This window comes from Aspergillus eucalypticola (genome assembly GCF_003184535.1).
Source record: "Aspergillus eucalypticola CBS 122712 chromosome Unknown BO83scaffold_9, whole genome shotgun sequence".
NCBI classification, from domain to species: domain Eukaryota; kingdom Fungi; phylum Ascomycota; class Eurotiomycetes; order Eurotiales; family Aspergillaceae; genus Aspergillus; species Aspergillus eucalypticola.
The window spans coordinates 219947-247619 of record NW_020290283.1 but is presented as its reverse complement, the minus strand read 5'-3'; the positions used below and the strand labels follow the sequence as shown (position 1 = coordinate 247619).

General features: G+C 48.3%; 10 protein-coding genes and 1 non-coding gene across 11 annotated transcripts; 5 read left to right on the top strand and 6 right to left on the bottom strand.

The window, feature by feature from the left end:
• Positions 1–134: 134 nt before the first annotated feature.
• BO83DRAFT_416288 (uncharacterized protein) lies at positions 135–1221 on the bottom strand (the record flags this gene model as incomplete). The annotated part of the gene is made up of 3 exons (XM_025534688.1): positions 135–516; positions 772–933; positions 1088–1221. The coding sequence occupies 3 exons, from the start codon at positions 1219–1221 to the stop codon at positions 135–137; spliced, it is 678 nt and encodes a 225-aa protein (XP_025389169.1).
• Positions 1222–2105: 884 nt separating this feature from the next.
• Positions 2106–3953, top strand: BO83DRAFT_358582 (HET domain-containing protein; the record flags this gene model as incomplete). The annotated part of the gene is made up of 1 exon (XM_025529310.1): positions 2106–3953. The coding sequence occupies one exon, from the start codon at positions 2106–2108 to the stop codon at positions 3951–3953; it is 1848 nt and encodes a 615-aa protein (XP_025389168.1).
• A 756-nt stretch (positions 3954–4709) lies between these two features.
• Positions 4710–6888, top strand: BO83DRAFT_335628 (cytochrome P450). The gene is made up of 3 exons (XM_025528420.1): positions 4710–5237; positions 5307–6133; positions 6237–6888. The coding sequence occupies exons 1-3, from the start codon at positions 4850–4852 to the stop codon at positions 6732–6734; spliced, it is 1713 nt and encodes a 570-aa protein (XP_025389167.1). The 5' UTR covers positions 4710–4849; the 3' UTR covers positions 6735–6888.
• A 1673-nt stretch (positions 6889–8561) lies between these two features.
• Positions 8562–8676, top strand: BO83DRAFT_t135. Its single transcript has one exon. It is a non-coding gene; the product is annotated as a tRNA-Leu (tRNA).
• A 1278-nt stretch (positions 8677–9954) lies between these two features.
• BO83DRAFT_463190 (Ser/Thr protein phosphatase family protein) lies at positions 9955–12009 on the bottom strand (the record flags this gene model as incomplete). Its single annotated transcript, XM_025537321.1, has 2 exons — positions 9955–11618; positions 11688–12009. 2 exons carry the CDS (start codon positions 12007–12009, stop codon positions 9955–9957), a joined length of 1986 nt encoding a protein of 661 aa, XP_025389166.1.
• A 1643-nt stretch (positions 12010–13652) lies between these two features.
• On the bottom strand, positions 13653–14839 carry BO83DRAFT_407377 (alpha/beta hydrolase; the record flags this gene model as incomplete). The annotated part of the gene is made up of 2 exons (XM_025533954.1): positions 13783–14839; positions 13653–13664 (listed from the first exon to the last, which is right to left on the bottom strand). Exons 1-2 carry the CDS (start codon positions 14710–14712, stop codon positions 13653–13655), a joined length of 942 nt encoding a protein of 313 aa, XP_025389165.1. The 5' UTR covers positions 14713–14839.
• A 740-nt stretch (positions 14840–15579) lies between these two features.
• BO83DRAFT_463189 (Zn(II)2Cys6 transcription factor) lies at positions 15580–16869 on the bottom strand (the record flags this gene model as incomplete). The annotated part of the gene is made up of 3 exons (XM_025537320.1): positions 15580–16149; positions 16207–16663; positions 16727–16869. The coding sequence occupies 3 exons, from the start codon at positions 16867–16869 to the stop codon at positions 15580–15582; spliced, it is 1170 nt and encodes a 389-aa protein (XP_025389164.1).
• An 841-nt stretch (positions 16870–17710) lies between these two features.
• BO83DRAFT_463186 (NmrA-like family protein) lies at positions 17711–18667 on the top strand (the record flags this gene model as incomplete). The annotated part of the gene is made up of 1 exon (XM_025537319.1): positions 17711–18667. One exon carries the CDS (start codon positions 17711–17713, stop codon positions 18665–18667), a length of 957 nt encoding a protein of 318 aa, XP_025389163.1.
• A 211-nt stretch (positions 18668–18878) lies between these two features.
• BO83DRAFT_387649 (uncharacterized protein) lies at positions 18879–19989 on the bottom strand (the record flags this gene model as incomplete). The annotated part of the gene is made up of 2 exons (XM_025532726.1): positions 18879–19560; positions 19622–19989. The coding sequence occupies 2 exons, from the start codon at positions 19987–19989 to the stop codon at positions 18879–18881; spliced, it is 1050 nt and encodes a 349-aa protein (XP_025389162.1).
• Positions 19990–22553: 2564 nt separating this feature from the next.
• BO83DRAFT_463184 (Zn(II)2Cys6 transcription factor) lies at positions 22554–25245 on the bottom strand (the record flags this gene model as incomplete). The annotated part of the gene is made up of 8 exons (XM_025537318.1): positions 22554–23098; positions 23170–23350; positions 23409–23584; positions 23646–23919; positions 23991–24514; positions 24610–24726; positions 24801–25117; positions 25196–25245. The coding sequence occupies 8 exons, from the start codon at positions 25243–25245 to the stop codon at positions 22554–22556; spliced, it is 2184 nt and encodes a 727-aa protein (XP_025389161.1).
• Positions 25246–26038: 793 nt separating this feature from the next.
• Positions 26039–27591, top strand: BO83DRAFT_358573 (flavin monoamine oxidase family protein; the record flags this gene model as incomplete). Its single annotated transcript, XM_025529309.1, has 3 exons — positions 26039–26359; positions 26450–26750; positions 26828–27591. 3 exons carry the CDS (start codon positions 26039–26041, stop codon positions 27589–27591), a joined length of 1386 nt encoding a protein of 461 aa, XP_025389160.1.
• Positions 27592–27673: the final 82 nt, after the last annotated feature.

Sequence of the window (27673 nt, the reverse complement as noted above, 5' to 3'; positions counted from 1 at the left end):
ATTGCGTGATGTACTGATTTTCACTGCATTCAGCCGCATATTAAGAGTGTCTTGGATACAATGTTGGACGACAAAGTGCTGTCGGACCGAGCCGCGACTGACAATTGCCCAAGTAGATCGATTATCGCTTCCCCTTATTCGATAACGATGAACTGCAGCGTATTTGAAGCTAGTACCAGAACATTCGGCCGTCCATTATTATCCGGTGGAATGGCGATTGCTGTCCCAAACCCAACAACTCTGACAATTGTGTCAATGTGATCCTCCTTTACTCTCCAATCCCACCAGCTCAGCTTGCATCCCTTAAACTGGTATCGGAGGACCTCGCCCGTCTGAGCATCCTCCGGCAGATCAAATTTAATTTCGCGCTTCTCAACATGTATCCAGGTTTCGTGGGGTTCAAGAGTAACAAACATATCGCTCGTACCTACCGTGCACGGGGAATCTTGATCTTCAAACTGGTGGCATCCGACAGTTCTATAACTGCGCCATGGCCCCCATGTCCCCGTATCTGAACTGTGCCGATAGACACAGAACACCCCCCCCCCCCCCCCCCCCCCAATTCGAAATCGCTGTTCGAAAAGGTGATCGGCTCAGAGGTACTATCGTCTCCTTCCACTCCATGATATGTGAGCTTCCAGGTCAAGGGCCAGCTCTCATCAACCCTCCATGTTACCGGCGCATCTAGCTGAAGACAGAAAATGGGCGTGCCTTGGGGGCTTTGCTGTTGTGAGTAATCCCAACTGCATTTCCAGACCAGAAGAAACTCACACACTATCATTACTCTGTTTGCAGATCGGAGAACTTCGTGGCGTTGAGGTTGGTAGTGGCACATCGCCTTCCACAGGTGTGAGGCCTTCGTATAGTCGATCCTCTTCGGAAACTCTTGGGCAGGGCTTCATGGGTTCATCCATCCTCTGTCTTTTCTTTTTTCTGTGTTAGGGAACAACAATGGTAAAGCGAGTTAAACTTAGAGAGGAACAAAATTACTTGACCTCAAAAGCCTAACACGATGAGCAGCAAATATGCAGTGGCACGTCAGCAACAAATAGTAACCAGAACGTGGGGCGGGCTATTTCAAACTTACATTGTCTCCAACTGGCCACATATACTCTCTTTCGAATAGTCGTCAAAGCTTGCCCCGATACACGATATAGCAAAGAGGAAGTGTGGAGACGCTAACCCCAAGCCACTGTACGGCTTTGATAAAACATAGCACATGGTTAGTGCGCGCTCCAAGGACAGCTTGTGAGGCAAAGGCACTGTCTTGTCCAAAGCGCCGGTGTTAGTAATCCCTGCAACAAGCCACTAAGACCATGCCACATCATCTTGCATGGACCCGACCGGGAGAGATAACGTGCGACTCAAGTTAGGGATGAAGTAGTGATCGGGACTTGCTGTATCTGCTTAGTCTTCGCCGAAGTCACGATAACACAGTCCAAACACCATAATGAGGTTGAAATCTCGCCTATTTGCTGATGATGCTAAGGTTGATGTTATCAAAGCCAATATCGACATGTGCTGCCCCCTATGTGACCGTTCGATGTCTTTCGGGTCCTCCCACGAAAGATTGGTGAGGTCAAAGGATCAGATCCAACTGTATCAGAGATTATGCTTTCATGATACATGTGATAAGTGTACTTCCATCTCACATGGCCATCTTTGTGAGGTATGCAGACACATGAGACTCAGTCATATCGTGTGTTGCGGAATATGTGGATGTGACACAGGGACTGGCTGTAGGGCAGATAGCTGCGAAAATATGCACCACATAAGTCACATTCGACTGCCTTTCGGATCTTACGATCAATTGCAACAGCGATCAAGATATTGCGAGACTTGCAGTGTATTCGCACCAGATGTAGAGAGGTTGAAAAGTGTGTATGACTTCGATCGCAATGATAGGATCTATTTGAATCTCGCGAATAATTGCAGTCTTCTTGAAAAGGTGAAATCTGGGTTCTCCCTTACACTACGCGTTGGTTCACTCAAAACCGGCCCCCCAGGTAAATATGCCCTACTTTCACTATCACAAAAGCACTTGGCTAATCAGTCTTCCAGATATACTTTATCATGGTACTGCGGATGAACGGCAATGGAACAATATGATTTCACTTGACATTCCAGCCAAGCACATCAACTGGGAAAGAGTATCCCACTGGCTGCCGGATTGCGATACCAATGATTCTGCTGACCATAGAGATTCCTGTCACTTGGAGCCCCCCAAATCTATCTTACCCAGTTTCCGTGTTATCGACACCGAGCAGCAGTGCGTCATTATTGCTCCACCATTCTGCAGATACGCCACACTGAGCTACGTTTGGGGGGAGACAAAAGGCTCAGTTCAAGCTCTTGTTTCCAATATCAAAAGTCTTGAAGTACCAGGGTCTTTAACAAGGACCGGAGTCTCACTATCACCTGTCATTCGCGACGCTATTACGGCATGCCGTCATCTGAGAATCCGATATCTCTGGGTTGACCAACTTTGCATTCTGCAAGATGAGGACATGGCAAAGAAGGCATTGCATTTGAATGCAATGGGAGACATATATGGCTATTCATACGTTACTCTGGTCGACCTGGTCGGCACCAATGCGGACCACGGACTATATGGGGTAGATGCCAGACAGCGGATCCGGCGATGGAGCGCCAAAGTACAAGGTCTCTATTTTCTGGGGAGAAGTGACCCTTTTGAAGCATTAGTCGCTGAGTCAAAATGGATGACTCGAGGCTGGACATTTCAGGAAACACTGCTATCTTCCCGACTACTATTGTTCTCAGACACCAAACTCATCTACGAGTGCTCTGGCAGGGATTGCGTAGTTGATGATGAATGTGGGCGTGCCTGGCCTCGCAAAAGAGTGAAAATTCCCTTGGGTTCTTACCAAGATATTGTTCGTGACTACACAAAACGGACTTTCAGCTACGAATCTGATATACTACGAGGGTTTGCGGGTATACTACATGCGGGCTTCGGTTCCGACCATTACTTCGGACTGCCATTAGGCGAGTTTACTAAATCATTGAGTTGGTATACTGAAAATGGTGATTATCCACGCAGGGTCACGGAAACCGGAGATGATGTATTTCCATCTTGGTCCTGGTCGTCAACAACAAGTAGCGTCAGGTTCTTCAAGAGTAGTCGAATAACGCGTACTGCTACTGTGGCTATTTTCGCAATTCCATCACATCAAGATGAAAGCCAGGCTTCCAAGGTCATCATGGACACTCCAGGTTTTGTGGGAGTGGAACGCGAGATGTTGTATCCATTTTATATTTCGTGGGCGCTCCTACTAATTCAGGCCTGGAGACAAGGCTGCTTTCCCGAGAAGATCCCGACAGAGCTGGACGACTCTCGGATGACTTGGGTGGATTGTAAATCTATTATTAATAATATATGGCGATTTTCCAAGGATATTAGCCATGTTGCACGGGGAATCGATCCACAAGCCTCCACGGTCCGCAATTTCCATTCGAAATTTCCGGCTCCCCTCCAGAGCGAATGTGAGCCTGGTTGCATTATGGTGTACACACAGTCACTACGTCTCAGAGTCATACCAGCTACAGAAGGGTATGACGAACCCAATCTTCAGGATCAGCAAGGGCGAATTATTGCGTGGCTACTACCACAGACCGCCGATTGGAGCTCGATCACGAATACGCCTAATGGTAGAACCAGCAAATTTGACGTGATAGCTCTGTCATTTGAAGCTGACCCAGACGGACTGGAACATCATGATACGTACAAAAGCTGGAAAGCATATAGTGGACTCAAAGACCTAACATGGTATGATTCTTCAGGGAAAGTTCTTCCATTTGTCGAAAAGCCGAGGATGCTTTTGATGGTGCTGAAAACTGAAAATGGGGTTAGCAAACGTGTGGCACTTGCTGAAAGCTGGCTTAGAGTTTGGATCCATGCAAAGCCAGAGTTCAAAACATTCATTCTTGTATAGGAAGATTGCTATGAGAAAAAGTGAGTAGCAAACCACAATGAAGCTAGACCCTTGAATATGATAGGATCGAATAGCAAAACTGGATGGTATTGATATTTGCCGAGACACCCTCACCTCCAGCCTACAGCATTCCAGATATGTTGAAACGTGTAGGACTATATTAGATTCTTAGAATGTCCGTTGACTAATCTAGGGAGCTTGGGACTTATCTCACAAGATCTGATCAGGATACTGGGCAAAGCCGGGTTTCGATCCATTTGTATCACTGTCTGCAATGCGCAAGGACCGGCGTTGGCCCAGGCATCAGACATGAGGCTGTGGCACTGATTGATGGTGGAATGCCACATTTAGCGTCGGCCATGAATCAGCGCAGTCCAGACACGCTCATGAGGGGTCAAGTAAGCACTAGTAAGCACCTGGTAAGACCCGGTATCAACATTGTCCAATTTCAGACCGTTGCTTTTCTTTGTTCGCTTTGTTTCTGATGTTTTTGATTGCTCCACTGTGTCTCCCCTTACCCCACACCGGAAATGGGCAGAGTCCCATGGTACCATCGCATAGCCGTGTAGGGGGTAAATTGCCTGCCGTAGGGACAAGGATTAATGGCCACCTCAAGCAGGCAGTAAACAAGGCTGTGCGTATTAGAGCCAATGGGAGGTGATGATTGTAAGCAGAGTATATTTCCATCATCTTAGCTATTTAGGCTTCTTCCTTTCTGTCTCACGCACGTTGTCTCATTCGCATCTCCGATCTTCCCACCCACCACTCGCTTCTCATCTTTAACAATCCCTCCCTACCCAATTCAGTTTTGATCCCAAGATAGCAGTCAGTAACCTAGACCCATTAATTTCCGCAAAACCTCTATGCTCTGATCCAATATTTAACAGCCCATCACAATGATTTTCGAAGCGTTGGGCTTGCTCGCACTCGCCTACCTGGTGTGGAGCATGGTGACACTGGAGATCAACTACCGTCGTGCTTCAAGTATGGGAATTCCCTTGGTGCGCCTTTACATCGATCCCCTGAATGTTCTCTGGATGGTTTTCGAACCAATACTCTGGCCTTGGCTGTACAAACTTCCCATCAATTGGCGCAATTACAGCTTCGGTCGCTACTCCCGCCGGGGCTGGTACTTTGCCGATCGCGGCGAGTCCCATCAACGCTATGGGCCCATGTGGGCTCTGGTCACTCCTCGCGATATCTACATTAACGTCGCCGATCCGGATGCAATCCATGACATCTTCCAACGGCGTACAGACTTCATTCGACCAAGTCAATTGTACAGTACGTCCGGATTACTCTATCATGATTGCGACGTTGTGTACGGAATTGCTAACCCGGGTTTGTCTTTAGAGGTACTCGAAGTGTACGGACCGTGCATCTCAACAGCTAGCTGGAATGACTGGCCGCGGCACCGAAAGGTCCTAGCGACTCCATTTAACGAAAGCGCCATGTCCTTTGTCTGGGAGGAAAGTGTAGAACAGGCGCGCCAGATGCTGCAGGTCTGGGATTCCTCTGTCGATGGCCACATTCCCAGTGTTGCAAGAGACCCGCGGACTCTCTCGTTGAATGTCCTTGCCGCAACAGGATTCCGCAAATCGTTCCCTTTTCAAAGTGCCAAAGATCATGAGGTGAAGTCTGATTCACCTGCCGCCTCGGAAGATGAATCAAAGGGCTACCGCGATGCACTCCAGACCGTGCTGGATAACTGCATCCTTCTCATGGTGATGCCTCGGAAATTACTCACTCTGCCTTTCGCACCCGAGTCATGGCATCATCTTGGCAAAGCGGCCACCGCTTTCAAGAAGTATATGGTCCAAATGCTGGACGAAGAAACGAAAGCATTGAACACCGGAAGGGCAGGTAGCGGAGGCTTGATGACTTCATTTGTGCGCGCCATGGATCTGAAGCAAAAGGTAGACGGGGAGCCAAAAGCAAATACAAGTGGCTCACCTCCCAAAGGACTTACGGTAGACGAGATTTTCGGAAACATCTTTGTCATCAACTTTGCGGGTCATGATACAACTGCCAATACGTTGAGCTTTGGCTTGCTGTTGCTTGCCGCATATCCGGAAATCCAAGACTGGGTGGCTGAGGAGTTGCAAGGGCTTGATGAAGAAAATATCAAGGAGCACTATAATGATTTATTTCCACGCCTGCTTCGTTGTCGGGCCGTCTTGGTATCATCTCCGTTTTCTTGTCCCAAAACACCCACCGATATTACCTTGCTGTTTTCTGTTATTTTAAATCAATTGTCGCTAACCATTGACCCCTGTGCCACAGCTCGAGACCCTCCGCCTCTTTCCACCAATTGTATCACTGCCCAAATGGACCAACGATAACCCCCAGCTACTCAAGCTAGGCGACAGAGAAATCATGATCCCTCCCCACGTAGGAGTCCACCCCAGCCTTCTCGACATGCACATCCATCCCCAGTATTGGGAGGACCCCTTGACATGGAAGCCGTCCCGCTGGATAACCAAATCAGCTGCGTCTAGCGATGTCTCAGAAGAGATCATCACCCCATCCCGGTCGACCTATTTCCCATGGTCAGACGGGCCTCAAAACTGCCCGGGGAACAAGTTTTCGCAGGTTGAGTTCGTGGCTGTCATGGCGGCCCTCCTCCTAAGTCATCGGGTGCACCCGGTTGCCAACCCTGGAGAAAGCCCGGAGGAGACGAGCGCGAGAGTCTTGGCGACCACGCAGGACGTGGATTTGCAATTGCTCCTGCGGATGACGGATGCGGATCAGGTTCGATTGGCGTGTCGTCGGGTAGCCTGAGGTTTGCCTAGTATAGGGGTAAAAGTTGTGGGGGTGATGTAATCGAAGATAAACCATATTGTATATAGCTGGCGGAGTGCCTTGCTTGGAGGTATCTTGCAGCCCCATGTAGGATACAGCAAATTTAGGTTCTGCGTTATCACGCTTATTAAATTGGGAACACGTGTGATCGTTATAATCGAGCTCCTGAGCAGAATCAACTAGCTGTTACGATTGTTCGTGAGCATTACTTCTACGATCGGAAAACCTCCGAGGCAAGAACATTTACAAGGACCGAGATTGATTACTTGCTATCCAAGGAATAGTGGACGAGCAGATAATTATTCTGAGACCCCCTGAGAGGATCACTCTGATCGCATAATATTCCATACCGTAACAGATGGTTCGGTTTTGTTTGAATAGTAGGATGGATCACAACTCATTCTTTGCATCAATGTAACATTTCAATCGTTATAACTAAAATACGAATACTTAGAATAAATAAATGAGAAAAGTTGATCATTTGGCTGTAATTCAAATGCTAATTCTATGTTAAGTTAGTAATGACATTGAATACTACTTAATTGCCTCCCTACGATCGGCCATAATTTCGGTCCCCATTAGAAGATCATAGCGCATTGTACGCCGAGATAATATCAGGGGCAATGAAATACGTAGTACGTCTTCGAGGAGGCTTTTCATAGACTGGGTCCTTAGTCGGCCGTGTAACGTCACGTATTTGCTGCAACCTTCCATCGCAAAAGAACATACCACCAGCCAAGGAACTGTTCTGCTGATTAATATCTTTTATTCATTCCCTTGATCCGAATGGCGATGAAGATGGTTTCCTTTCGCCCTCGATATATATTCGAAAATCCGTCAGTAGCATGATATTCATCACCATCTCAACACCGTCAAGATGGCTGCCGATGACAATTCCAGCGACGACGCGAGAAATACATCACTGCATGGAGTCTAGGCGTTGTTATCACCGGCTTGCTTTGTCGGTCTTTCCTCAGTGCCTTGTACTCCGATACTATCAATTTTGCTCTGCCGCAGATTTCCTCTGATTTCCGCTCCTTAGACGATGTGGCCTGATATGCGTACGGCTATTTGCCTATAGTCACCGCAATCCAGGCAGTCCGTGGATGGCTTCTATCGATGTGGAGCTTGGGGCCCCAACTCCACATTTTGACCCCCGTAAGTTTCGGTTTGGGGAACACAAGCCAGTGACCAAGGTGCCATTCCGTATCTACCGGCGTTGCTAGCTGTGCTGTGCCATTGTGCAGTGCGAATCGAAGCAGCCAGGGGAATCACTGCGGTTCGGGTTGTAGTATCAGGTTTTGCTGCGTTCGTTGCCACTGAGACCAAAACTTGACAATTGCGGCCTCCATTCCTTGGGAGACCTGGGGATTACAGCTTCAAGCTCTTTGACATAATGAGCGGGTAAAAAAGAGAAAAACATACAACAGAAGGGATTCGCTGGTGGTCACCCACCCAACTACTAACCTCCCGGCGTGTGGCTTGAGTACGGCTGAGCGGACGGGAAGCCCTATTTTCCACACCCTATGGTCGTATGTGCTTGGTTTTATTCGCTATAGACACATAACCTCCCCTGGGAGTGATCGGGTCGTTAATTCAGACCTCTGCTTTGTCGTCCAGTTTTGGTTCATATGAATGTATGGTACAGACAGGGATATTAGCACGTAAAATGATATAGACTAGCAAACATAAGTGTTTATTGGGCCCAAAAAAATGGTTTGAGATAGAGCCCGAATAACCGACTACGGGTAGTTCCCACAGTTCAAAAACTGATGTGGGATATTAAACGGCCAAATAATATCTCCAGGCAAGATGGCCGAGTTGGTCCAAGGCGTCAGGTTAAGGTCCACCTTAATAACCCAGCTTCCCCAAGCTTCCTGATCATCGTAAGATGGCGTGGGTTCGAATCCCACTCTTGTCATGCTTTTTGGCGGTGGTTCAATGATAGAAGGGTTCCACTGGCGGAGCGGCATCGAATTGAGAATAATTCCGGGTATTCCTTTGTATTTTTTTTTTCTTTTGTCTTTTGTGGAATTGGTGCGACACGAGTAACATTTGACATAGTCATTGCGGTTCAATACCAGGCGTGGGTGTTGCATCAACAAAATCCTCCTCTTATGCAGATGCGGCTATCTCATCCTCAACATATTTGGCGATCATGTACATCGTAGGGCTATCAGCATTCTGAATGGTTCAGAGACCAGGTGTAATTGAAGGGAGCCCTAGAGCCTTGCGTAGTAAGCGCCAGTAGGCGCTGATACATTTTGTGCTTCCATCTGAGCTTCTGTACTCGAATCTCATGACAGCGAAGGGATTCCTTTTCCCGTATCGATTCGCCTTTGACACCCTGTAAGTATATAAAAGCTCGTGCAGCCAGACTGGGGCTTGAGTATCGTAGTATGTAACCATATTCGCGTCTATATTGGGATCGTCAGACTCCCTTCTGTTCGTGTATCGCATTACCTTATCCACCGTCTGTAGACTGAAGTACTCTTTGCAAAAATTCACAAACTCCACGTCGTATTTGGTGTCCCTTTGGCTTGCATACGCATGAGTTGTGATGGACACTTCAATTCTGGGTCATCACAGCGGATGGACAGTCACCAGTCGAGCCAATATGGGAGCCAGCCGGGCTGTATGATGACAAGTTCATGAACATCTCCTTGTAGGCTACCTCACTAAAGAGCCGTATCTGCCGAACCGAAAGCTGGGCAAAGGACGAAAGGATAGCATTATCTTCCCCCAAACTAGTTTCAGATGCTACATTGAAACAGCTTCCTCTTTTCAACGGTCCAGAACCTCAGGTAAGCTGACTGACTTAGGAACTATTTAGAGATCATGCATTCTACTAGTTGGCACCGCTGTATATACTTATCACTGTTTGGAGTTGAAAGAATCTATGATTATTTCCTCGACAGGCTTGCTGTCCGGCACCACCGTCCAACCTATTAACAAAACAAAACTTTTTAATTATATAACGTCTGATATTCCCATTATAGGAAAGATACAATGCCTGACAAATGTAGCACAATTGGGACGACCCGACAGACTTTTATTCGGAAGGAAGTCTCACAGAAAGGTGCAGACATACATATTGACGTGTATCAAGTCACCAGTGAATCCACTCCACAATTCCAGCCAATCCATGATACTGCAACATGTTACCTAATCCCACCCATCCTCACCTCCGTTCACCCAATCATGGCCCGATTTCGCAGGTAGGGTTCTCACTCCAGACCGTCTTGGCATAGACCTGCAAGAAATCCCTCGTCGTAAACGACTTATCCATGTAGGGCTTGACGACCGGGTCTTTGTCTGTGAGACCGAGGAACTCTATAATCTTTTTTTGTATGTCACTTGTAAAGACCACGTCCACTGTCTTCGTCTCGTTCTCATCAATGTTGCCCTTGACTTGCATATAGTACGGATGCGGTTCATTTTCCATGCGTGGGATGTGCAGGGTGTCATCACCGCAGTCCTCTGAGCTGGCAGAACAATCACCAAAATCATCTTTTGTAACATGTCCAGGGTTGAGGTTGTCCGAGTCACTTGCACGACTGGTAAGCACGCTTTGCTGAGAAGCACCCGCGTATCGACTGGTAGAAAATCTGACGTTGTTACTGCCACAGTCTTTCTTGGGCATATCCTTCTCGCACTTGGAGCTTTTGTTCTGGTTCAGTTCACACTCAAGATCCTTTGCTGCGTCGTAGGGGACATCTGCAAGATAATAAAAAATATCCGCATAGGAACTAACAGTGAAGGCGTCCCCAACGGTGAATGGACCCTGGTATAAATCGTAACGTATACCATATGTGTTGAAGATAATCAATCTGGCAGAATCGGAATTGTTCCCATGCACTGTTGCATTCAAAGCGGATCTCACCAACGTATAAATGTTATCCGGACAGTTGTAAGGACTCGACGCAATATAGTATGATTGGGGAGCGCAGCCAAGTTCTGTAGTTAAATTGTATTGACTCCGAGTGCCCTCGATATCGTTTGTGACATACTGTCCGGTAGGTGTATCAAAGCTAGCAGGAACGTCAGGGTCAGTTGCCCCTAAAGCATGGTACGCGAACGTTTGGCGGTTGAAATCGAGGTAGCGACGGTCAAGGCGAACTGTTTTATCTGTAGTAGAAGACGATGTTGAACTGTGCGGTGTGCACGTCCTTGTGGGCATGGGAACATCCGTCAATGTTTTAGATCCGTTCCAAGTGTCTGAGGGCGCCACACCGCTGAGAGCAAGCCATCCCACTGTGTCAGAGTATCGGCCAGATTCGAGGCCAGACGATCCACTGTCATAGCATGTGAAGTTGCGCACGTGTGTATGGCCACCTAGAATCTGAAGGGGAATCTCAGGCTTGTTCTCTCGGAACCAGTCCTTCATGCAAATCAAGGGATTTTGGTCTCCATGGTATTTGGTTTTGATCTTGCAGCTCTGCCCAATATCAGCATGTCCAATAAGCAGATAGAGGTCGACAGTCTTGTTCATTGCGTCGTTGAACCACTCTTCCTTTGTTATTTCTTCTTCTCCCTGGACATAGAGGCCTGGAGGGGAAGCGAAGTCCTGAAGAGTGAATCCGAACGCCATGATCCGCAACCCGTGCTTTGTAGTGATATATCTGTACTTTTCCCCAATGGATGTATTTTTGCCATCCTCTTCCACAAGAACGTTGCTGGTTAGATAACGTTCCTCATAGTAGCTCACTATGTCATTTTCTATCTGACGAGTATCATTTGGTTCATATAGATCGTTGTTACCGATGGTGAGTAGATCATAGTCCAGATAGCGGAAAATTGGATTAGATAGCTGGCCTTTGGGAGTTGAGACATCACTGAGGCCATTGCCAGTCACAATGTCGCCTGGAGAGACTGGGTTAGTTGACTGGACACACTATATAAAGATTCCAAGACCAGTAAGAATAGAAGTACCAGTGTCCACAACGAGAAGATCAACGTTTTGTTGATCAGCCTTGTCACGCATGTGCGTCACAAACGAAACGAAATCACCCCAATCAGCACCGTAATTTACCTCATTCTCATGCCCTTCAAGCCATCCATGCGTATCAGTTGTATGAATGAAGTTTATCTCGCCCCAAGGAAGAGGTCTAGTGGGCCAGTGTGTCGTGTTGTGTGAATCGGGTTGCATCCGAGGGGCTATCTTCGGGGATCTTGACCGGTCGGATTCTCTCTCCTGCGCAAAGACAGCTGGAAGGGCAAGTGCCGCCGTCCATGCAAGGGCTGAGAAGGCCATTATGGGCTATTCAGGAAGCTCAGGAGGCTTCGGGGACTGCCAGGGCTCGTTGGAATGACCGGGTGCAGCGTGGCTCAACGCAGGTGAAGCCAATTGACTGATTTCGCTGCAGGATTTCTCTGACCAGCGGATGCTCTTATTCTCACCTTCGTGCTGCCATCCCACACTTCATAGTTTCGGTAGGACCGTAACAATTGCTGGGTGGTGCCAAATGGACGTGTCATAACCGGGATTCGATGTTACACTCAATACGGCTTTCTATTGGCACGACCAGCAACCAATTGGTTGCATTGGGAAGTCAAGAACGTTTTCGTCCATACTGCTACTAACGCTGTAGTTCTATTCTATGAAATATCATAACTTAATTATATCAGACTTCTTCTGCACCCATGGGCCGGTGTAGATGAATCCGATGTTCCAACAGCGATCTATGCTTAATCCGGTTTCCATGTCATAGCCTTGAAGCAGACTACGGACGTCTAAATGGTCAATATTCTGTCTAAAACCCACAAGCTTCCGTGAATGCTCCACCTGAGCGTGGCAAGCCTAGCTCCCGCGGGGTTTATTTTTTGAGTTGAGTTCTGAGCGGTTCACCTCCACAACGCCAGGCCGAATCTAGCATCACATTTGGCTCGGGATGTAGGGCTGAAACCGAAAGCTATTTGGCATACCTAAATATCTTTTAAACCGAGAAGCAAAGCGCAAATAGACGTGACGAGATTCTATTGGATAGCCCAACATAATTGCCATTGACGACAAATCCTTATATGATGTATTTTCTACTTGCGATCGGAGAAAACTGAAAAAGAAGAATCAACCTGTATTCTAAAGAAAAAAGGCTAGTTTCAAGTAACTTGACGTAATCTGATCCGGGTAGCTGTCAAGAACTACATCCCTTCGTCGCAGTAACTAACAGCGTAAGATATATTCGTACCCAGCACATCAACTCGAGTCAATTCTATCCTTTCGCCCCTGATATCTAATCGGCACCTACCCACCCCTTTATATATTCATCTATTAGATGAAAAAAAGTATAAAAATCTACAGGCAGCATCAACCTCAATGAACATAGGTGATGCAGCAATCCAGCACCGATATATAGCGCGAATACCCGATGGTCGTTATTGAGTAAGCGGCCAGTGAAAACACTCGGAAAAGAAGACGAAGATGAGAGATAAGACGTGGGGAAGAAAGTATCGGAGCGAAAAGTAAGCTACAAAAACCATTGACTCATTCCGACGTTTTAGATCCGTAACAGGAGACATATTCAGAGACCTCTACGCCGAAACATCGGCAAGGCAGCCAAATTTGAACCGTCTCCCATGAGTTTTTGCAACTGTTCGCAGGGAAAATGTTCCGAGGCTTTTGCTTCCTCAGATTACTAGTGCGAGAGGCTTGAGCAAATAAAGAAAATATCAAAGCCACTTGCGTGCCCTATGGGTAGGGCCAGCGGCATATGGCAGCCAGGATATCTGCACCCGAACGAGGGTCAACCCATCCATCTAGTCACCAGGTATCCCGGTCGCGCTGAATACTTAAGGTTAGTAGTAATGGGAAAAGCAATCATACTAGGCCCGGTTTGATTCCGGACAATGTCCCTACATACTAGAGGAGATAGTAGATTTGAAGTTCAATATCCCCACTTATCGCATGCACTGGCTAGATGCGGATAGGTCTTGGCCATCGGCGATTCACAATACCCAGGAAGTAAAAGCGAAGATAGACCGAAGCTATGGATCTCTATGATCAAGCCCCCTCTGAGCACTGCCTTACCCAATCCGCAATCTTCGGTCCAACCTCGTCTCCTGGCAAGCCGATAGACAATGCATAGCTAACATGATTATGACCAGGCAACACCTCAAACCGAGGGAGACGACGGCGACGCTCAGCATACAGCCTTGCAAAGTCCAAGTTTCCTTGTACGCACTCCTCGAAATCCCACTCCGCCAGCATCAAAAACAGCTCGGGTGTCGGCACGGAAGCCACATTCGCATCTTCAACGGGCGGCAAATCCTGGAACATACCGTACGCCGATCGGGATTGAATAAAACTATGGTCCGTCGTTCCATAATACTGTTCCATGCTCTCGCGTCGACCCTTCTTAGATAGGTCATACTTCAACGCCGCGCTGAGAAGCAGGACGCCGCGCACCAGACTCTGTCCTTGGTCCGACTTTAGGTTTCCCGAGAAAAGTGCCATGGCGAGGTGGCCTCCACCTGCACTTTGGCCAAGCGCGAAGATGGCTTTTCGGTTGCCTCCATACTGATGCACTTTGTCATGCAGCCACGAGAGAGCAGAGGCGACATCGTCCTGCCCGTCTGGGAACCGAGCTTCTGGCAGTAGCCGGTAAGTTCCCAAGACGCCGATCATACCGTGGGATGCGAAAAATCGACCGATATTTGCGTGCATGTGCGGAGTAATAGAATTGTCGCCCAGTTTAAATGCACCGCCATGAAAGTAGACGACAACAGGCAGAGCCGCGCTTGTTGAGGTAGCATCTGCTGGCCAGAATACATCCAAGCGATGCCTTGGATCTGGGCCATACTTTACATTCTTCTCATACTTAATTGAATGACCTGGGTTCAGTGGGCCAACGGATAAATGTTGGGCTTCAAAAAAGTCCTGAGAAGCAGTGTTCACTGACCCGTCCCACCGGTCTTTGAAGCCGTTTATGAATTGTTGAATTTCGGGTGCTAAAGGCATCCCTTCTCAAATGTGTGGTGCAGAGTGAATACTGTTTCCTTTTAGGCAACTCCAAATAGCTAGCTAGCCCATCAAAAACAAGCGAAGTAAATTGAAATTGGGTAAGGGTCTGTAAAGGAGAACAGACGTTGGGGTCGAGGATGGGGTCGGTAGTGGCAGCCTTAACCAAGACAGACAGATGAAGTGTAATGAGGTGGGGTTGGGGAATGCTCAGCCCCGCATCCAGTGAAACAAGCAGCAAAGGAGGAGCCAATGAATACTAGTAGTGCATATTATCGAAGGTATCATTGAATGCACATTCACTACATAACTAAATCATTGTGGGGCTATGTTCACGGAGCTTGCCTGCACTAGATCGGAAAGGTTCTGAAAAGATCAGTTAATCCAATATGCCCTGGTTCGCATATAAGGGCATCATCTTCGCACTGTCTTGTTAGAAAAATCCTAAACACAATCAAGTTTGTCTTTCCTTCCCACATTGTCAAGTCATTATAGGCCGTTGCACACCATGCATGATTACCGAGCAACGGAAAAAGAATACCGAGAGACTACGCCCAAGTGTATCGGAGAGTCGTTTGTGCGAGTAGCAAACCTACGAGATAAATGAGCTCTCTTCTCTTTGCATGGATAAAAAAATCATGTTGGCTTATGTTTGGTCCGGTTTGAGCTGTAAGCTGTCGACCTTCATTCGTGACATTGAATGTTGGAGCAGATAGATTGCGACCGTTACGTTTTCTTGGGTACAATTACAGGATATAGTCTATGTGAAGAACGTTCTTACATATAACCATTTACCAGGTCTGAAGTCCATACTCTATCATCTCAGCCCTTTGGTTGTGCGACGATCCATAATTGTAAACTCCGTAATTAAAGTAATGCAGGAGACCCAGTAGCAATAAGTTCCACAATTTCTGCAGAATTAAAGATCCATTGTAGAGGCAAAGGGTCATCCAGGCTATGGCGGTCCATATCCGCTGTCGCTGCGGATTCCCACTCTTCTTTAGTTACAGCATTCCACAACGGCGTATTCCTGGGTGGTGGAAACTGTAAATCGCATGCACGGATCCTCCCGTCTAAGTAACCCGTTCTATCCTCCCCCTTGCCTGAGATACTAAACGCTCCACTGACTTTGAATAAAGCAAGATCGAACCTCTTTACCTCCTCAACACTTACCCATGTATATCCAGGCAGAATACTGTTGCAATGATGCCGCAGTATGTTTGGGTAGTAAAACATTCCTAGCTTCTTGCAGCTTATGATAAGCCTTTGTAGGAGGTCAGCATCTGCAGGAGCAAGGGAAGGCTTCAGGTCAAGGTCGAGCTCCCCACCGCCCCGATATAAAGCGGCGAATATTAGATGGAGCAGGATTGCCTGATATGTGGCGATGGGCCATTTACAAGTACTCCTTGCATCTGCTACAGAGGCATCCCATGCCTCCTGTTGACTTCGACGTTAGCTGGCAGAGTTATAGTCAGACCAGGGCTTCCTACGTACAGTCTGCTGACGTATGGCTGAGCCCAAGACATTGTGCAGGTCAATGGCTTTCGCCTGGGCTTTTCGTTCCTTGCTCAACCACAGACCGAGAACAAGCATTGACTTGATCAATAATGGTGCTTCATGATCACTGAAAGATCCTCGATGAACAAAAGGCCACCGAGGATGAAATGTGTTGAAATATATGCTTATAAAGTGTTTTTCCTGATCAGGGTTGTCTTTCGCAGGTCGGATAGGAGGTGATTGAGACATCCTTGCAATGACACGCCGGTGATCAACCTGCTGTGCTCCCACTCGCCGTTCAAGGGAACAGTGCATCCCGCGGCGCAAGCAATTGTTACATGGAGGTCCTCCTTGGCATCGAGACTTTTGCTTTCGGCAGTGGGCGCACGCGTGTTTGATGTCGGGCATGTCGTTCACTCCATGTATATTTTGCATATGTCGCCGTAACGTATCACTGAATTGCAGAATTAACAATATTTCCCCAATTAAATATTGAAAGGCGAGAGTCCATTTGTACCTTCGCCTAAATTTCTGGGTACAAGCTGGACATTGTCGAAGCTGTTCTTGGGTATGTTGCGCCTCGTGGCGACGAAGATGTTCTTTCCGCTGATAGCTTGCCTTGCAATGAGGCACTTGGCACCAGTATAACTTAGGAGGCATGCTGCTATTTTGACTGGGGACTTCAGAGAGTAAAGGGTGTACAACGACGGAGTTGAGGGGACTGCTTCCTCTCTTTCGGGCCCACACATAATGGCACGATTAGTCAGTGTGTGTCCGAAAAGGTTAGAACCGCCTTGTCGAACCCTGGATTTCCCCCAAGAACCACTCAGTGAATCTTATCAATACTATTTCAATGCGTGCTTTTTGAGTCTGCTGCCAGTTGCGTTGTGCCGGTCGTAGATACTTTATTTTCGGAGATAGAAAACGCTCGGGGACCACAGACACTACAGTTGTATGCGTCTATTCCAGGCTGCCACAGGTTCATTTATCCGTTCCTGCTGCGTTGGTTAATACGAGGATATAATGTCCACCCATTTGGACTCATAATTGAAACACATCAACAGTGTATCTTGAAAATGACTAATGTCAGTCTAGATTTGTGAGAAGGGAAAGTTCGAGCCCCGTCTGGCTACTAGTAGGCAGAGGACACACAGCAGCTTCTGGTATTGTTGGATGTTATCCACATTTATGCACTCTATTTCATGCCTAGTGGCCAAAGAGAAGAAAGATGATTAATTCCGAAGTACTAGTCCTTGAGTCTGGGTACACATGCACGGGGTGGGAGCTCCGACATTTCGGCCCTCCCACCTCCGGAGCCTCCACCCGATTCAAAGATCATTTCGAAGGGATGCTCACAATTAAACTTCCTAATTTCTAATCGTAATAGTAATCAATATGATATAATGCAATGACTTCGAAATATAAATACCCTGAATATGATCCTCGTAGCTATCTTTCAAACGATATTATCCTTCCACACAACTCTCACTTAGCTACCAGCATGGCTCCAACTATCCTCATCGTCGGCGCAACAGGAAATACCGGTCGAGCCGTGACAGAAACTCTCCCAAACCTTCTGAAAGATAATCAGGCTTTTAGGAGCCATCGAGTACTCGCCCTGACCAGATCCCTCAACAGCTCCTCGGCCCAACGGCTTGCAAAAATCCCCGGTGTCGAAATTATCGAGCAGAACTGGACCGAGATTACCTCGGACTGGCTGCGAGAAAATGAAGTCGTCAGGGCCTTCATCGCCTCTCACAACGCACCAAACCAGTTTGCCGAAGAGTCTGCCTTCCACGTCGCCGCCCTTGGAGCTGGTGTCGAATACGTTGTGCGTATCTCCACCTCCGCACCGAATGTTCGTCCCGATTGTGCTGCCTACTATCCGCGCACACACTGGGCTATTGAGACGATGCTTGGCTCGGCAGAATTCAGCGCCCTGAAATGGACTTCCCTTCAGCCAAACGTGTTTACAAGCTCCTTAATGGCTTTTACCGTTGAGTATATCAAGGAGTTTAAGCGGAATGGCGAACTAGGTCCTCTGAAGTTGATGGTATCCAAAGATGCCCCTGTTGCGCCTATAGACCCGGATGAAGTAGGTGTATTTGCTGCGCATCTCTTGGCCTTGGATGATCCAAGCCCACACAACTGGGTGAAATATGTCTTGAATGGACCGGAAGATATCACTGGCGAACAGCTTGTCGGCTTAGTGGAGCAGCATATTGGCACAAAGGTGAAGGAGGTGACCTATGAAGATCTCAGCCTTTTGGATGCAATACTGGAAAGTCAATATGAAGTATCGGGTCAATCCATGACCGTGATCAAGTCAATTAACTATGCTCTGTTAACCGTGTGGGAAGGGAAGTGCAATGCTTCGACTACTAGCAAGGAGGTCCTGGCCATTGCTCCTCCGAGGCGGACCCCTGCCGAGGTGTTGGAGGGTTTGCTAGAGGCTTAAGATCCAAGGGTGACTTCTCAACCCCTGAAGCGCTATGATCGCAAACGTCATAGATATTTGGGTTTAATTAAATACAAATAGCATCATATTCTCATAGGCGTCATAAAGCCAAACAGAGTACCATAGATGGACATCTTCCTCCATGCATTCTAATCCCGTTACCACACGCTTCGCTCGAACGTAATACAACAAACCCATCATGACCATTTACCTACTCAACAACAATCATCTCGGCAAGAATACTATTCAAGAAGTCCCTCTGCTCCTCCACCCACTTCCTTGTCTCCTCCACATTAAACGGCCGTCCAGTAAGACCCCTCTCCCTCTCCCTCTTGCGCTGTGCCCGCATTCTCTCCTCAAGGACCTCCATGCGGTATTCTAAATACTGGGGATACATCTCCTCCAGATTGCTGATTGCCCGAGTACCAGTGAGCAGAATCTCATCGCGCACCTCTGCGTCCTTAGGCCGGAACGGCGTCACCATCGTGATTCTCTCCCGGCCGCCAAGGGCCTTCAGAGCCTGGTGCTCGAGATACCGACCCTGCATGACAACCGCGTAGCCCTGCGCGGGACCACGGACCTTCTTGATGGTGCCGTTTGGGAGCTTGATAGCTGTTTCTCCGCCGACCATGGAGGTGCAGTCGGAAAGCATGACTACACAGACGAAGGGGAACGAGTCGTAGTGCCAAGCGAATGCCGGGGCATTTTCATCTCCGGGGGGTTTGGTAGAGGAGTTGCTGGCTTGGGACGAAGGTGGTTCGTCGTCCTTGATGGCGACGTTGATGTTTGCGATTTCGTAGTCGAACGCTGGGATTAGGTCGATGCCGGCGATGGCGGAGATTTTGGACAGGACTTCGGGGGATTTCCAAACGTCGTAGGTGAAGGGGGCTCGCCTAGTTATGATTATTAGTCCAATGCGATAGGGCTAGGTTGTTCTGAAATGTGTAGTCTTACTTGTGTCCCATGCCCCTAACCATGCTTGCGCAGAAATCGCTTGCATACTGACAATCCTTCAGCACAGGCTCGCTGAAGATCTCAGCGCGCATTTGGCTGATTGCATCGTCCGTGAACAGGCGGAAAGGCTCGGAGATAGCGTTGGGAGAGATGCCCGCTTTCTCGAGGCCGAAGTCAGCCATCTTGTGGATCTTCTCTGGGGGTTGGAAGACGATGTGCTCGCTTGGGTCGAAGGTGCGCTTCTGGGGGACCTTAGCGCCTTCGATGAGGGATTGAGGGAGCTTCTTGGTGGGGCGTGTTGCCTTCTTGGTCTTGGGCCCGGAAACCGGGGGTGGGGTGTAGGTTGAGACGAGGGCTGCTGGGGCCATTGTGTTGTCTGTAAATTGATATGATCTCATTTTATGTGTAGAGAGAGTTAGACGATGAATGGGACTGTTAATTCAAGTGCGACTGATTCTGTTGAGTTATAGAATTGTCTCTGACTGCGATCTCATCTCGATACTTATAGATCAAATGAAGCCTTGAATTGCCAAGTCCGGGGTATGCTGAGCGGAGTGCTTAGGACCCGAGCCGTCATGGGAAGCATAACATGCATCTGCTCTAGCGCCAGATAGGAGATAGCATTTTCCAGAGAACCAATGAACGTACACTACCTGAACGCTAATACCGACATCCGCTAATGGTGTCGGGAGGCAATCATGATTCTATAATCAAAGACCTGCACGTCTTGCATCCCGATAATGCCGGCTGATCAATCGGAACAGCAAACCGGAATCCAGCTGATTATCCCTCCCAAAATCGGCTCGGATCTAGACTCATGAGCCGGACTGGCTTGGCCAATGGATTTCTATACAGGATAGATTTTCCAAATGGAGCAAAGAACCACAAGAAGACACAGACCGTGACGAAAGGATAGAGGCAAGTCTTGCAGCTGCCTTGCCTATCATCTTCAGAGTCCTCCCTACTTCTTCTGTTCTCATGATCCATGCCAGTGGGATAGCGCGCCATAGATTGATAGGGACGCACGACGCCGATGCGCGAAGGAAATAGGTGGCATGCCGCAGTTGCCCCGAGTCAAGTTCGATAGCTATTTAGTGGTAGGAGGATTGACAACAAAGATCAAGATCACGGAAAGATAGGACCAGCGGTACAGGCTTTATTGATAGCGGGCCGAGATACCGCGTTGTTCTCCCGACGCGGGGGCCATCAACGAGTGTAGACCGTCGTAGCATTTCCAATTGCAAACAGTGCAAGCATTGCCCCATTAGTCTGTCAGTCCACTGTATTGATCCGCATATACCCTCGGGAACTGAGACCTAGCGCATTCTGTAGAAACCACCAGCTCCAGCATAGGCACATTCCCTCAATCTTGTTCAGATACAATGAGTGTCAGCTGCAAAATCTTACATCTCCGGATGTATCTAAGATCGCTCATCATCTGTTCAATGCAGCCATTTGTTCTTACTACCACAACAACCATTCTTTATCACTCAAAGCCCCCTCCACCAAGAAATCCTGGAGCACCACAATAATGATCCTCATCAGCAACCCCAGCACCGAACATATACTGTTCATTACCCTTGAATACAGCAGTAGCTGTGCCCTGAAAAGCCTATATCCCTTCAATTGTAGTCCTCCTCACATCGACCCTCAGAGCAATAAAAAGATATTTATTAGTAGGCTTTATTGCAAACAGACAAGTATGAATATCAATTCAACTTTTGTAGGGGTACCAATTGTATCCAACAACTGACAAATATTAGGCTAACGGTATTCACAGGGGCCAATGAGCTTCAAAGTCATTTAAGAGTTGGGATCAATGTGGTAGCTACTCGGCCGAATTGGCACCAGGCAGGAAGATGTGCAGCGAGTGGACAGAACCATACTTCGTTTATCTTTTCAGGTAGTGCCTGTTGAATCTTGTAAGCCTTCTTCTGGTCTGATAGCTTCTAATCTAGTAAAGTAGATTGATAACCAGCGCTCTTCCTTCTTTTAATGCTAGTCCATCCAAGTTATCTTCCATTCCTCATATGAACTCTAACAATGGGAGCTTACTTGACATAAGCAGAAAGGAAGCAACTGTTCACTAAACCGCATTATTCCTTAACACCCCGCTAGGCTCCAAACACAGACTTACATAACATCGCCTCATTCCCCATCACAGCTTGTGACCTGACACATCTGCCTCCTCGCTTCCCCTGATAGAACTCGTAAATATTCATCGGAAGTGTGGATGTGGATTATGCGAGATAGTCCGGGTCTAACTTCAAACAACCAATGATGATTCAGATGTCTCGGGTGGTGGTTGTCACGGCTCGGGTTCGTCGGTATTATCTAGAAACCGATGTCAAGTCTCGGGTTTGGAACCCGACGCGGCTGCTAGCCACACCTCCAGCTCTACCCCACGATATACACCAATGAAATAATTGAAGTTGATGTATACAGACCGGCAACGTAATAACTGCGCTGTATAATGTCTTAAGGAGTCATGGCTGTCTGTGGACGAATGGCGAATAAAATGATAGGGTTAGAGTTCATCACTCAGTCGCTGGCAGTGACGGTGGGGAGGCCATTATCTCGGTTGCTGCGGCCCGTCGGATGGGGAACCCGATCGGTGGAGTCGCGAACGCGAGGTATTCCATAGCTGGAATGCTCCATTCGGATTGTGCGGGTTGATTGTCGCTTCTATTGCAACTACAGCCGTCAGACTGAATTGGACACCAATGTCCGAAGGTCTACTGGTATCTGTATTGAAATCCATGCAGAGACATACACTGGCACTAGAGGTAGCACTGTATGGGTATATCCTTCAAAATCGCTTCGGCCACGAGAGATATAGATGAACCTATGGGGGGATATAATCTATAAATAGACACAAAATCGGCTTAAAGATGATGGAAACGTCTTTCTGGCAGTTTCTTATCGTAGCGACCTACATGGATCCATCCCATGGTGGCGCACCCGCATCCAAAACACTGCACCCCTCTGTCTGCCCAATCTGATTTACCAACGAGAAGAACTCGTAAGAGGAAATTCCAATACTATCTAAAAAGCCGAGGCTAGAAGCTTGAGCCAGAACAGATGGGGACCCTGGTACCGAGTTCAAAGGCACTGAACAAACTGCCAGATCTGCCGAGACTTGAGGACGGTCGACACGTCCCGCCATCATGAATTCGGAGCCCAGCTCGGAGGGCGGTGGCACCGCCGCTGAAGATGTGGGCAGGGTGAGTGTCTCAAGTCCCCGCCGTTCGATGCGCTCTGCGACTTCCTGGAAAAGCATTTCAAGCTGTACAAGTTCAGACTTTCGCGCTGCTGCGAGCTTGTTCCCACGCTGGATCATTTGGTCGAGGATCAAGTAAATATCGTTCATGCAGTTTTCATTTTCGCCTTCGGTGACGTTGGGAAAGACAGCTTTGGCCATGGCGATGTGCATTGCTGCTCCGTAGGTGAACTCCATGTCGAAGGGGAGGAAGACGTCTAGGTTTAGTGCATTAGAACAATTGAACTTCATGGTCTGCGTGAACTGCTGTAGAGAAGCCCGAACCCACCGAGTAGATTGTCTTCGTCCTTCAATATCTGCAGCGTTTTGATTGCCGACTTGATGCCTGCCGAGATCAAACCATCAGTCGGGGCCACAATGCTCTGCCAGTCTTCCGGTCCGTGACCTATTCGGTCTAATCGCTCTTTAAGCACTGATAGCAACAGTGGGCGCGTAGCCACTATTACGCACTGTAATTCGGATTTTATCAGTGCAATGTACTCTTGGTGGTTGTGAAGGGAAACAGACCTGGTGATATAGCAGCGTAACGTGCCTTGTTCCCTTCGACATGACATCCACTGAGTTCTGGAATTTCACTTCCATGATATTCTCAATGTCTTGGGCTTGACTGGCAAGGACTTGTAAGATCGATCGTGTGGTTTCGAGGAACGTCCCCAGCTGAGTTTGACTACATTTGTATATAGCTTTCAGATGTCAGCCGGCTCAGTCCTATTCAGCTTCTCTTCTGGGAGAGGCATATCATACTTGACAGAATATATGATAGAAGATGCGACAGCCTCACCAGAAGACCAAGCGTAGCATTGCTCTGCGTTGTTGTCCCGGGTGGGTCAAGCAGGGTGGTGATATCGCCATCCTGGAGTGTCATGGACGCACCGACTGATGACGATATATGACGGTCCAAAATGTATAGCGTCCACCAAAGATCCCTCGACCGGGCGACAGTTTCTGCTCCAAGCTCGTCTTCAGGCAGTTGCGTATGCATACCGTCCATCTGTGCAATGCGGATGGCGTGTCCTACCTGATGGAAAGCTATTAGCATGAGAGTGGGGGAGAACAGTACTATATGATCGGGTAACCGGGTAGATTCACATAAGAGTATGCTGAAGACCGGTGATCGATACAATAAAGATACAACCCTGTCAATGCGAGAACTTCAATGGCCACAAATCCGCTGCGGGATAACGTTGTCGGATCGGGCATCAGTCTCATAGCCCTCACGAAGAACTTAGCCCCGGGTGGCTCTTTATTGTCGCTACTTGAACGATAGCCCACTGGCAACAAGAATGCATTCCCAAATGCAAGAACTAGTAGAAACTGAACGAACCATAGCCGATTATTACTTGCTTCCTTTGCTGCGTCTCCATGGTAGAACTCCTTGGTGTGGTGTAAAAAGTTGGCTTCATCGAGTAGACGGAAGTTATGTCCCAGATGGAATTTGACGGTATTAAACAGGTAGAGTGCGTAGTCCATTGAAGGAAGGTTGCTGACATCAGGGTGCTCATTCACCGGAAGGGGGTTCCAGTGGATTGGGTAGAGGTCACCATCGAATAGATCTGGTCCGCTGCAGTGCGATACAATCTGGAGCTTCTCTGTAATCATGAGTTTCAACCGCGCTGTGAACGATCAAGTTGAGGTAGGAGCAAGCCAAGCTAGTATTTTCACTGTGTTAGCTAGCTCCAAGAAGGGATCAGTATTGGCGACGACGTACTCCAATTTCGCTTGGTGCTATCGTTCTTCTTTATCACTCGCGATGGGAGCGTGAATGGGCTAGTCCATATCGTCCTTGCTGTGAACAGCTGCGTCAGATTATCTGCAGACGGCGACGCTTTGAAGTTTGCAAGGGTTAGTCAAGTAGGATTGAAAGTGCATTAGCATCTGAGACCTCGTTTGGCATCGTACCATCAATATCTGCATCCGATCCGAATGCCGATGCTGAGGTCCGCTTAACCGACTGTCGGTCCGGCTGGATCTCCGTATCCTGCCCTTGGCTTTTGCGAGCTCTATTTTGCAGTTCTCGGAGATATCTATCCATCCTCACGGCCCGATTGTCAGTTTTATATGTCGCATGTTCCAACATAGGATAACCTACGAACCTCTCAGTAACAATGACTTTATTCACGCCTTCTACAAAACGACACTCGACACGCCTGCGCTGACAGTTGGCGCATGGCTCTTCACCCGTGCACTTGATTTTGCTGGTACGGCACGCGATGCATCTGTTTTATTGTGATATCAGGTTTAGCGACAAGGACGAATTCCGGCCAACTTGCAGGGGCAAATAGGACAAGCCTTACGCGTTTGACGTCCGCTTTAGCTTCCGTGAGGTATTCCGGACATCTGCCATCTTCTGAAGAGCCTCAAGCGCGAATGAGGGAATGGATCATACGATTCAGACATCTGGAAAGTGCTGACATCGAGAGGTAGACCTTGATGATTATGGGCTATCGTCAGCTGGTACCAACTCGAGAACTCGCTTGCTGAGCTGTGCTTAACCCCGCACTGGTCAAGATCGCGGGGAAAGTGTTGCTTGTTTCGGTTAAGACACCCCTGGTTGAATTGAGCTCAGAATCGTGGAGAGAACCAAGTTGGGTTCTGGTTCATTAGGTGCCAGACAAGATACGAGGGCTCTGACAGAATATGGAAAGCCCCTGTCTTATCTATCGATCGCATTGATGTGCGACTGTGTATTCTACATCTACCGTAGCCATAGGGTTAGGGAGGATTTCACCCTGCGGATAGATAACCATGATAGGACCCCACTAGTTGTCGCTTGGGAGGTGCCTAAGACCTCAGACAATTTACTAGGAGCTTAGTGCACATACCAAACTATGTCTCACCTCTCCCCCGATGCGTCTTGGGGGTATGTACCGTGACGCGTGACAAGCTGGCAAGCTGGATCCTCGGCTCGGATCGGGTCGAAACACCCGAGATGAGTCTGGGTTCCGAGACAAGAGACAGACAGTAGTATCGTCTCCAACTGAACCACCACCATAGAGCCTTAAAGGAAGCTCAAGTACCTAAATATTGAATTGTAGTTACCAGAAAATACACATGATTTGTCAGTCCTATCTTCGTATCACCTGAAAGTCCCCTCAGGATATTCATTTTTTCCCGTTTACCTCTCTATCATCGCTGCCATGTTCGACCTCATCGTTGTAGGCGCCGGTTTCTCCGGCCTGCAAGCTGCTATTATAGCTCAACAAGCTGGGCTTTCAGTCGTCGTCCTGGAAGCACGCGATCGCATTGGCGGGAAGATCTGGAGTGTCCCGCTTGCCTCTGGTCGTGGGTACGCTGACTTGGGTGGTGCTTGGATCAATATCAACCTACAAAAGCGGGTAGGCGCATACATAAAGAAGTTTGGTCTGAAGACTGTAGAGCAGCGACTGGACGGAAGGGCGATTATGCAGGAAGCTGCGAACGATAGGTTCGAGTTTCCGTTCGGGGTCACTCCATCTGATGTTAGTGTGCTTTTGGTTAACCCCGCCGGAGCCGCATACTCCAAAATGACAATAATTAGCTGATATATTCTCTGTTGCTATCGCCTATAGTGGACCACGGAAGAAAAGGAGAATCTGGCAAAGATTCGCGATCACATTCAAGCCGAGTCGCTGAAACCTGGCCCTCCTCGGGCTGATGATGACAACGTCACCCTCGAGCAATACATTCGTAATCTCGGAGCGGGGCCGAAGACAGTCAAAATGGTAAATCTTTGGGCGCGGGTTATGCATGGGCTCGAATCGTCCGAGTACTCCGCTGCTTGGTTCATCGATTACTGCCGCTGCAACCACGGTCTTTTGGCTATCCGTGCGGATGACTCGAGCGGCGGGCAGCATCTGCGGTTCAGAGATGGTGAATAAACCCAACTTGTCCCTGTAAATCTTAATTTTTACGAGACAGCGAAGTGCTCACATACTTACACTATCTAGGCTCTCAATCCCTTGCAAACGCCCTCGCATCCCTCGTCGGCCCCTCCAACATCCACCTCTCGTCCCCGATCGCCACAATCGAGGATCTACCCACCCACACGATTGTAACAACAACATCTGGCAAGTCCTTCGCAGCGCGCAAATGTATTCTCTCTATCCCCAGCACCATGTACAAAGAGCTCAACGTCCAACCTCCTCTCCCGCCCCGAGTTCAAGAAGTCACCAACGCCACCGTGCTGGGCGATTACAACAAAGCCATTGTCTGCTACGATCGACCCTGGTGGCGCGATAGCGGTTACAACGGCTACTTCGCCTCGTATAGTGGTCCGGTAATTCTGGCTAGAGACACCTCTGTCGATGAAGTCCGTCATTATTCGTTGACGTGCTTTATCAACGGAAACGAGGGGAGGAAGTGGGGCAAGCTTATACCACACGAGCGTAGAGCGGTGGTGATTAAGCAGTTGGCTAAGGTATTCAACGCTGGTGACAACAATGATCACGAGGTGTACAAGCCCATTGAAGTTTTTGACCAGGTCTGGCAGCATGAGAGGTATAGTCGTGGGGCGCTGGCGCCGATCACCGCACTGGGCCATATGACGCGGTTCGCGGATGTCTATGGCAAGCCTGTGGGTAATTTGCATTTTGTTGGAACTGAGTATAGCAATGAATGGAGGGGGTATATGGAGGGTGCGCTGTGTTCGGGTGAGGTTGGGGCAGCGGAGGTTATCAAGGCCTTGAGTGGAAGGGGAAGGGCAAATCTGTGATTTATTTCTATATTGGGCAGGGCGATGTGATCAACCATCGTTTCGTGTCTTTGGGTGACCTTGTAAATATGTCAGAGAAGGT

Bases quoted from the DNA above. Each gene is read 5' to 3' on its own strand.
- BO83DRAFT_335628 (XM_025528420.1), top strand. From the start codon at position 4,850: ATGATTTTCGAAGCGTTGGGCTTGCTCGCACTCGCCTACCTGGTGTGG. The intron at 5,238-5,306 runs GTACGTCCGGAT...GTTTGTCTTTAG, and splicing joins TCGACCAAGTCAATTGTACA to AGGTACTCGAAGTGTACGGA. The intron at 6,134-6,236 runs GTATCATCTCCG...CCTGTGCCACAG, and splicing joins TTCGTTGTCGGGCCGTCTTG to CTCGAGACCCTCCGCCTCTT.